The following is a 9,572-nucleotide window of genomic DNA, read 5'->3' as shown; positions in this document are numbered from 1 at the left end:
GTTCCTTGAAATCTAAATAAATTACAAACAGTGTCACCAGCAAAGCAGCCCCCACAACATCACACCTCCTCTGTGCTTCACGGTGGGAACCACACATGCGGAGATCATCCATTCACCTACTTTGCGTTTCACAAATACACGGTGGTTGGAACCAAAACTCTCAAATTTGAACTCATCAGACCAAAGGACAGATTTCCACCAGTCTAATTTCCATTTCTCATGTTTCTTGGCCCAAGCAAGTCTCTTCTTCTTTTTGTGTCCTTTAGTAGTGATTTCTTTGCAGAATTTCAACCATGATGGCCTGATTCACAGTCTCCTCTGAACAGTTGATGTTGAGATGTGTCTGTTACTTGAACTCTGTGAAGCATTTACAAGATACTTTAGTCTTCTTACTATACTGTTATGCCACTGTTGATACTGTCGATTTCCAGACGACACATAAAGAAAGACCTGTCAACTTCTAAACAAGGGCCAAGCAATTCACCTCCGATCTGGATCTGTGACGGTGTGTTTTTCTTTGTGGCAATGGCCGACAGGATAAGGCTAAGAAATTCAACTGTATTCATGCACGTGTAAAGAACAAACTTTGTTTTCCCTAGATCAGTCATCAGCTCCCCTAGGATTGTATAACACCCCCCCCCACACACACACACACAAAGGTCTACATGTGCTCTCACAAACACCTCCATCTGAGAGAAGAGAGGAAATGGAGTGGGAGGATGTGAAGCCATGATTTCCCCCGCTTTCCTCCTTTTCTGCTTACATGAGGTCATAGTGGCCATCAGGCTTAACAATCACTAGACTGGAGCTAGACCAAAAACATCAAGTTGCTGTCCACAACAGGAAATACAACATATTTTCAAAGAAAACTCAGAAATCTTAAGAAACCTAAGCTAAGGATGAAATAGAGGTTACGAGTCTTATGTGTAACAATGCATGTAACTATAAACTAAGCTCTCTGATTTGTTCATATTTGAGTATAAAGCAAGTCAAGAATCATCATTATTTGTTGATCATGATAATTTAATACAGACAAAATTCTATCATGGGGAGTTGACATCTTGTTCACGGTACATTGCTAAACTGTGAATGGCATTTGTACAAAAGACACAAACAAAAAGGTTACATGAAATAAACTGATTTCAGGAGACAACAGATTATATTACATATTTCAAAAACGACCCTCACTTTTCATGTATGTTTCACTGCAGACGATGTAGGGACCCCACAGGTTATGAAAAAGTACCAGTAATATGTATTGATGCTTTGTGGTGGTATACACTGCAAGGAATGCACCATGAACACCCTCTAGCTGTGTGTTCAGCGCTATTGTGCGGCTGCCTTGGCTGCCTGACGGGCCTGTCTCTCTTCCTCAGCCCTCTCCCTCATCTCCTTCTCTCTTCTGATGAGCTGCTGCCTCTCTGCCTCCCACTCCCCTACCTTCCTCTGGTACTGCTCCATGTCAGGGCCCTCTGCTGAGGCCAGGCCCTGCTGGACCAGGCTGGAGACCAGCACCTGCAGGGGACTAGGGTCCACCTTACCCCGAGACTGGAGCTGCCCACTCAGCTCCTACACACGGTCAGAGGAGAGGAGGTGGTTAGAAATGGGGTCTAGGGAAAAGGAGCGATTAAGTGTAACTGTTGTTATAGACTAAGAGTGCTTAATAGCAATATATTCACCTTCTTAAAATGAGAAATCTGTAATCATAACACAACATACATGTACTGTCCATACACACTCTTTCCCTGTTTGACTGATTGATCTTTGCCCAGTCTCTACCTTGAACCTGCTGGCATAGAGCGGTAGTTTTTCTCTCTCTTCCTGGTCGTCTTCATCCTCCTCCTCCTTCTTCCCCTCCTCCTCCTCTCCTCCTAACTCGTCCTTACCAGAGGAGGACTTGGAGTCCAAGGCAGAGGAGAGGTCCTGTAGCAAGCCCTCCAGGTAATCAACCTAAGAGAAACACACACACACACACAGATATAAGGAAAAACACAACTGGGACCGCCAGACCTGCACTCAGACAGACACAATAACTTGCGAAGCGAAGCCACACTGGAGCATCCTCTCAGAAGTCCATCAGGACAAAAGACAGACATAAAAACAAACAAACGCAAACAGACAATGACACACAATTAATAGGTCCTGTCTGTCCTGACCTACACAGAGGCATCAGGTCTGACACTGTCCTGCTTTCTAGCAAACCTGGTTTGGTGCCCAAAGGACAGATTCTTACAGATTTCCCCTGGGCTCCAGACTCCCATAAATCATATTACTTTGTTCAGAGTTGAACTATTTAACTAGACAGGGCTAGAAGAGTGCTGCACTGACGTGTGTCAGGGTATAAATAACACAGACATGACAGTGTCGCTCCATCTCAACCCTAAGCCCTGCAGAGAAAGACTCAGACTGCGTCATACATCATACCTGGACAGTAACAGCTTTCCACTGCCACCATGTTTGTGTCATATGGTAACTGTGTTATTTGATGAGTTAACTGAAATTGCTAACGATAAGCTCTGTAGCAGTATAAACTGCATGCTTCTTACTCGTGGTGCATGCTTTACAAAGAGTTACTATTATAATGTAATGTGTTACTAACAATGTTGTTAGTGTGAGACAGTAATTGAACAATTGCAGAAAGTACAGCACTGAGACATGTATTGGTAAGTAGGCAACGTACGGCATCCTTTGATAGTTTGCTATCTCCAGGAGCGGCAGCTACTCTCTCCATAATGGCCAGGGCCCGGCCCAGATACCCTGGGTTCCACATCAGAGGCATGCCCCTGAACACAGCATGGATCCCAGCTGCCATCTCCACCTTACCTAGAGACAGACAAAGAGAGAGGAGCAGGGAGAGGAAACTATCAGAGACTTGATCAGCACAACATGAGGCAAAGACCATGTGGCATGGAGAGAGAGAGAGGTTGATTTCAATGATGTTTGACAAGAAGATGAAGAGAAGGGATTCTTGAGAAATGGAGAGAAAACCTCCTCCTGCCATCACCAAAGGGTTAGGAACATGAGGAAGGGCTTGATTTAGGCCCAGGTCTGTGGTATGACTGGAGGAACACATACCTAGCAGAGCACAACCCAACAGTTGAGCGCTGAGGCCTGTAGAGTTGTCCTGCTTCAGACCACATATCAGCAGTGCTGCTCCCAGAGCCCTCTGCTCTGACACCTGTAGTGAACCAACACACACACACACACACACTTCAGACAGCACTAGCACAACGTTTACAAAAAGCATAATAACTAATTTATACAGAAAAAAACTGTGGCTGCTGAATTCAAACTCCGGCATATGCATATTTTGTTATGGGAATGATGTTGTGCTGGGATCAGACTTAACTTCTCTACACAAATAGGATTATGTCCTCCTTAAGTTTCCAACAATCGTTCAGTTCTACATAATTCAAACATTCCAAATGTACTTTGGCACGATAACTTCTCCAAACATGTTGGTACACACACAGTACCAAGCAGCGAATGCTACTTTACTTACACTGAGCTCTGGTTTGGTTGCTAGGTAACTGCTCAGTGCATACATGGACAGGATCTGTGTTGATGGTAGATCAAAAGACTCCTGAAGCATCACCTCTTCCACGACAGAACAGGCACCTACAGAAGAGGACCAACCTTTTTAGGTTTTAAGGTAGATATTATGTGTGTGAATATAGAATATACACAACCGTTCAAAAGTTTGGGGTCACTTATTGCATCTTTAAATCAGCACCACAGTTTTCAGCTGTGCTAACATCATTGCAAAAGGGTTTTCTAATGATCAATTAGCCTTTTAAAATTATAAATTTGGATTAGTTAATTAACACAACGTGCCATTGGAACACAGGAGTGATGGTTGCTAATAATGGGTCTCCGTAAGCCTATGTAGATATTCCATGTAAAAAATCTGCCGTTTCCAGCTACAATAGTCATTTACAACATTAACAATGTCTACACTGTATTTCTGCTCAGTTTGATGTTATTTTAATGGACAAAAAAATAGCTTTTCTTTCAAAAACAAGGACATTTCTAAGTGACCCCAAACTTTTGAACGCTAGTGTACATTATTGGTTTCGTTGAGTTTAACTGAGTTTTTCCAAAGGGGTCCTGGGATAACTTTACAGTTTGACAAATACTAATTTCAGATGTCATAGACTCTTCACCTTTGAAGTCTTCATCTTTAATGAATGAATCTATCAGCAGGTTGAATGTGAAATCATCTGGGAACATTCCATATTGCACCTAAATACAGAAACAGAAAATGTTAATAAAAAAAAAATCAATAAATAAAAATACCCCCGGCAATATTATAGTCCACCTCAGAAATGGAAGTTGTCAAACTCTTTAGAATGTAGGTTTTCAACAGGCACCATGTATTGGACAATACAACTGTAGTTAGAATGCAAATTATTTTATGTTCATTAATGCGTTTAATCACCATTTTATCTCTGCAGGCTATATATTTGAATGTATTTCAAAGCCAGCTCTTTAAAAGTGTAGTTTGGATGTTGATGGTGAAAATCTATTGAATGATACTGAACATGCTGGTCAGGAGTTCTCTTTTGGGAAATTCATTGATAATGAAGTCCTGGATGCTTCGCTAACACTAGACAAAATAAAATCCACAGGGGCTGATCATTTGAAGCATGGTCTGCTTAAGCGTGCAGCTCCCTTTATTGCTGACTCAGTAGGCCGCATGTTTTATTTAACATTGTAATCAGGAAGTATTCCAAAAGCCTGGAAATCCGCATATGTGCTACCACTCCATAAGGGTGGGGGAAAAATTATCTTGACAACTATCGCCCCATTTCAAGACTACCTTCTTTAGCTGAGATTCTTGAATCCTTGGTTAATGTACAACTTCGTTCCTTTTTATCTGATAATTGTATTTTTAATATAAACCAATCAGGGTTTAGGCCTGGGCATAGTGCTACCACAGCAACCACGCTAGTTGTTAATGATCTTGTCAATGCCTTGGATGCTAAAAAGAGCTGTGCTGCCTTGTTCATTGACCTGTCAAAGGCGTTCAACACTGTTGATCATTCTGTTTTGCTGAAGAAGTTATCAAAAATAGACCTGGGATATACAGCCTGTTCATGGTTTCAGAATTACCTTGGCGACAGACCTCAGGCCATCTTGACAGATGGGGTTAAATCTGAATTTCTTGAGATTCAAAAAGGTGTAACTCAGGGTTCGATTTTTGGTCCATTATTGTTCACCTTGTATATTAATGACATAGGAAACACTGTTAATACTTGTAACATTCATCTCTATGCAGATGACACAGTTTTGTGGTCCTGTGCCACCTTGGTGCAGGAGGCCATTCGTGAACTTCAGCATGACTTGATTCAATTCAGAAATTGCTTACAGATCATAAATTAGTGTTAAATACAAGTAAAATCAAGCTCATGCTGTTCTCTAGGTCACGAAATGTTGACCCTGAGGACCTGCATATTTGCGCAACAAATGGTGCCCAAATTGGCTCTAACCCAAAGTACCTGGGTGTCTGGATTGATGACAAGTTGTCCTTGGTAACGCATATGAAAATCTGACTAAGAAGCTTAGATCCAAGATAGTTTTTTTATATCGAAATAAATCATGCCTCAGTATTGAAAATAGGAGAAAGATTGTTCAAACAACGCTTCTCCCTGTATTGGATTTTGGTGATATTGTTTACATGCATGCTGCAACCTCTGTTTTGAAACCGTTGGACGCAGTCTACCATTCCGCAATACGTTTTATCACAGGGGACAATTTTAGGACTCATTTTAGTCTGTATAAAAATGTCTGTAAGAAGAGAGCTACATTCTCTTTTATTTATTTACAAATCAATCTTACAGAAATTGCCTCCATATTTTTTTTATTTAACCTTTATTTAACTAGACAAGTCAGTTAAGAACAAATTCTTATTTACAATGATGGCCTAGGAACAGTGGGTTAACTGCCTTGTTCAGGGGCAGAACAACAGATTTTTACCTTGTCAGCTCGGGGATTCAATCTAGCACCTTTCGGTTACTGGTCCAACGCTCTAACCACTAGGCTACCTGCCACCCCCAAACATATGTAACTTCCTTAATTAAGTTAAGACTCATAAGTTACCAAACCCGTTCTCAGGAATGGACAACATTAGAGATCCCTTCAGTCCCCACAGATTCAGGAAAATCTGCATTTAGTTTTTTTGCCCCTAATTTGTGGAACAATCTGCAGAGTTCACTGCAGTTAGATGTGCTGGTGTCACTCAGGCAGTTTACATTATTGATTATGCAGTTGAATGTGATTGCTTTTATTAAATATGTTTAGTTTGTTATTGTGTGCTGAATTACATTGTTTTATACATTGTTCTACTTGCACATCATCATCTGCACATCTATCACTCCAGTGTTAATGCTAAATTGTCATTATTTCGCCTCTATGGCCTATTTATTGCCTACCTCCCTACTCTTCTCCATTTGCACACACTGTACATAGATTTTTCTATTTTGTTATTGACTGTACGTTTGTTTATGTGTATCTCTGTGTTGTTGTTTTTGTCGCACTGCTTTGCTTTATCTTGGCCAGGTCGCAGTTGTAAATGAGATCTTGTTCTCAACTGGCCTACCTGGTTAAATAAAGGTGAAATAAATAAATAAATACACATATTGAAGTGTATGGTTTATTACTCTGTTTTTATTGTAATGTATACAGGGCTCTCTTGTAAAATAGATTTTTAATCTCAATGTGACTCCCTGTTTAAATAAAGGCTAAATATATATATATTTTTTAAAGAATGGTATGGCCATGTGTAACAGTATAACTTTACGTCCGTCCCCTCGCGAACCAGGGACCCTCTGCACACATCAACAACAGTCACCCACGAAGCATCGTTACCCATCGCTCCACAAAAGCCGCAGCCCTTGCAGAGCAAGGGGAACCACTACTTCAGGGTCTCAAAGCGAGTGACGTCACCGATTGAAACGCTATTAGTGCGCAGCACCGCTAACTAACTAGCCATTTCACATCCGTTACACTCACCCCCCTTTCGACCTCCTCCTTTTCCGCAGCAACCAGTGATCCGGGTCAACAGCATCAATGTAACAGTATAACTTTACGTCCGTCCCCTCGCCCAGACCCGGGTGCGAACCAGGGACCCTCTGCACACATCAACAACAGTCACCCACAAAGCATCGTTACCCATCACTCCACAAAAGCCGCGGCCCTTGCAGAGCAAGGGGAACCACTACTTCAGGGTCTCAAAGCGAGTGACGTCAACGATTGAAACGCTATTAGCGCGCAGCACCGCTAACTAACTAGCCATTTCACATCCGTTACACATGGAAGGTTGTGTGCCACAATGGAGGACAGTTTGTGGAACCTTGTTTCTATGGCTCTGCTCGGCATAATATAGAACTACCTTGTTCTTGAGGGTGTGTAAGGCCTTGTCTCTGGCCCCATATCTGAGACACTGTCTCACCCAGCTGTGGACGGTCCAGTCTCTGAGGTACCAACAGTTTGGGCTGTGGCGAAATCTACAGGAGAGAAATGTTCAAACATTAAAAAACAACAACAAACAAGACATGAATGTTTATGACTTCTGTTATGTAATTATTATGATGCCTTTATGATAGATGGGTCAAGTCAAGTGTAATTGCTTCTTAATCCATAGGCTTGCAACACAATATTAATGTAAATCTTTTAATCACATAAGAAACAGATTCCAGAGAAGTGGAAAACAGGAAAGCTCTAACACAGCACAGAACAAAGAAACATGCATGTGACTGAACATAAACACGCCCAAAAAGACTAGGACAAAACAGAGGACTGAACATAGAGGATTAGCCAGCAACTTAGACCAGAAAGTGAACACCCTAACAAATAAATAATTTTACAGGGCGTGCAAATGAGGCTTACTTATAAAGATAGTACTCTGCTTGATCAACCTCTTCTCTTGACGATATGTTGTCAACAAACTGAAAAAGAAAATACACAGAGAAATTATGGATTAATATCTCACTTATTTGACTACAGGTTGATCAGAACATAAATCATATTAGCTAGGGTGCCCACTAGATTCTGTTTCGGCAAGGGTTGCACAATTCCAGGAACTTTCAATAAATTGGTTTTCCAGAAATTCTAGTTGGGAGGATTTCAGATTTCTTTCTTATTCCCCCCTTATTCCAGGAATCCTCCAACCGGGATTTCGGGAAAACGACGGAATTTATTGAAAGTTTCTGAAATTTTGCAACCCTAGTTTTAGCCAACATATCGGATTCTGTTTTAGCCTGAATGTACCAGATATGACAATGAAGCAGTTTTCTAAAGGAGAAACAGGCTGACATCTGGGCTAGAAGGGTGTAATCTCTCTGCACTCTAACATGCTCTTACCCGTGATATTGTCAGAGAGCTGACAGGGAAATTTCGGTCATAAATCCTGTCCATCAAGGCGGCCATCAATGCTGTAGAATAGCGTACTCACATTAAGCTTTACTTTCACAACAACTAGTCCAAGCTCAAACTCTCTGCCATTTAAAAATATGATTTCAACCCTTGAAACATTTTACAGTATGAATGACACAGTATAGTAACTGTCAATATGTAGCTAGCTAACACTGCCCTCCTGTGTTCATTTGGTGCAGACACTCACAGACATTGTCATCGACTTACAGTTGTTATGTCTTCGGGTACTTATGCACAGAATGTCTATTCTATATTCACATGGGTTTCAGAAAACTAAAACGCAACTGATGTCATGTCCACTTACTTGACAGCTAATGTGTGACAGATGTGTTTGAGATCCACTTTTTATTAGTTGTGATGGGTAGTGACAAAGGGGATGGTTAGTAATGAACAATACATAATTGGTAATGAGTGTATTGGGTTACCCAGCTTACCCAGATTTTGATGATCTTTCTCTCTCTCCTCCCATAATTTGGTGTCTGTGTATGCTGCTGAAAGTAGACATCTTCTGTCTGTAGGATATAAACAATAATCATTACAAGTTACATTGGGTAACTTGCTGGAACTGAAGATAACAAGCACAATGCAATTAATTGCGATTTCAGTACAAGCAAATACTAAGGTCAATCATTGAACAAACGGGAGAAGATGCATCTTATTTAGACAGTTATGAGTTATGTCAGAATGGATTAATTTTAGGAAGCTAGCATTAGCTGGCTAGCCATATGCTCACTTGGAAAAATAAAAATAGTTCGGGGAAAAATGAATGAATCAATGATAGCAAATGTTACTGATTTAAATACTTATATTTTACATATACAAATATGTACCTATAAAACTGTAAGTCCCACATTTATGGATAACTTTGACAGCTCCTAAACAGCGTTGCAACAGGGAGGCTGCCATCTTGGGACGATACCACCATGACAGAGGGGGGCAACAATTTTGAGTGAGAAAGAGCCGTGCTCAAATACATTTGTAATACATTTGTAACACTATAAAAAACGGAATATAAAATAATGAAATAGAAACTACGTTAATATTTCTAAATACTGCAATTATGTACGTTTAATTTAAGATATCAAACATAACATTTGAATGAACACCTTTCTATGTATTGGTACGGCCTCAAGCGCCTG

At 40.7% G+C, this 9,572-nt stretch overlaps 1 protein-coding gene across 1 annotated transcript; it reads right to left on the bottom strand.

The window, feature by feature from the left end:
- Positions 1 to 1,002: 1,002 nt before the first annotated feature.
- On the bottom strand, positions 1,003 to 9,373 carry LOC139545071 (small ribosomal subunit protein mS27-like). The gene is made up of 11 exons (XM_071352453.1): positions 9,264 to 9,373; positions 8,868 to 8,945; positions 8,362 to 8,432; positions 7,888 to 7,946; positions 7,391 to 7,505; positions 4,164 to 4,242; positions 3,503 to 3,618; positions 3,076 to 3,178; positions 2,681 to 2,823; positions 1,780 to 1,950; positions 1,003 to 1,569 (listed from the first exon to the last, which is right to left on the bottom strand). Exons 1-11 carry the CDS (start codon positions 9,337 to 9,339, stop codon positions 1,327 to 1,329), a joined length of 1,254 nt encoding a protein of 417 aa, XP_071208554.1. The 5' UTR covers positions 9,340 to 9,373; the 3' UTR covers positions 1,003 to 1,326.
- Between the last annotated feature and the right edge of the window lie 199 nt (positions 9,374 to 9,572).

Source organism: Salvelinus alpinus, chromosome 19 (genome assembly GCF_045679555.1).
Source record: "Salvelinus alpinus chromosome 19, SLU_Salpinus.1, whole genome shotgun sequence".
Taxonomy (NCBI): Eukaryota; Metazoa; Chordata; class Actinopteri; order Salmoniformes; family Salmonidae; genus Salvelinus; species Salvelinus alpinus.
The sequence above is the reverse complement of the archived record's forward strand: the minus strand, read 5'-3'. Positions and strand labels throughout refer to the sequence as shown.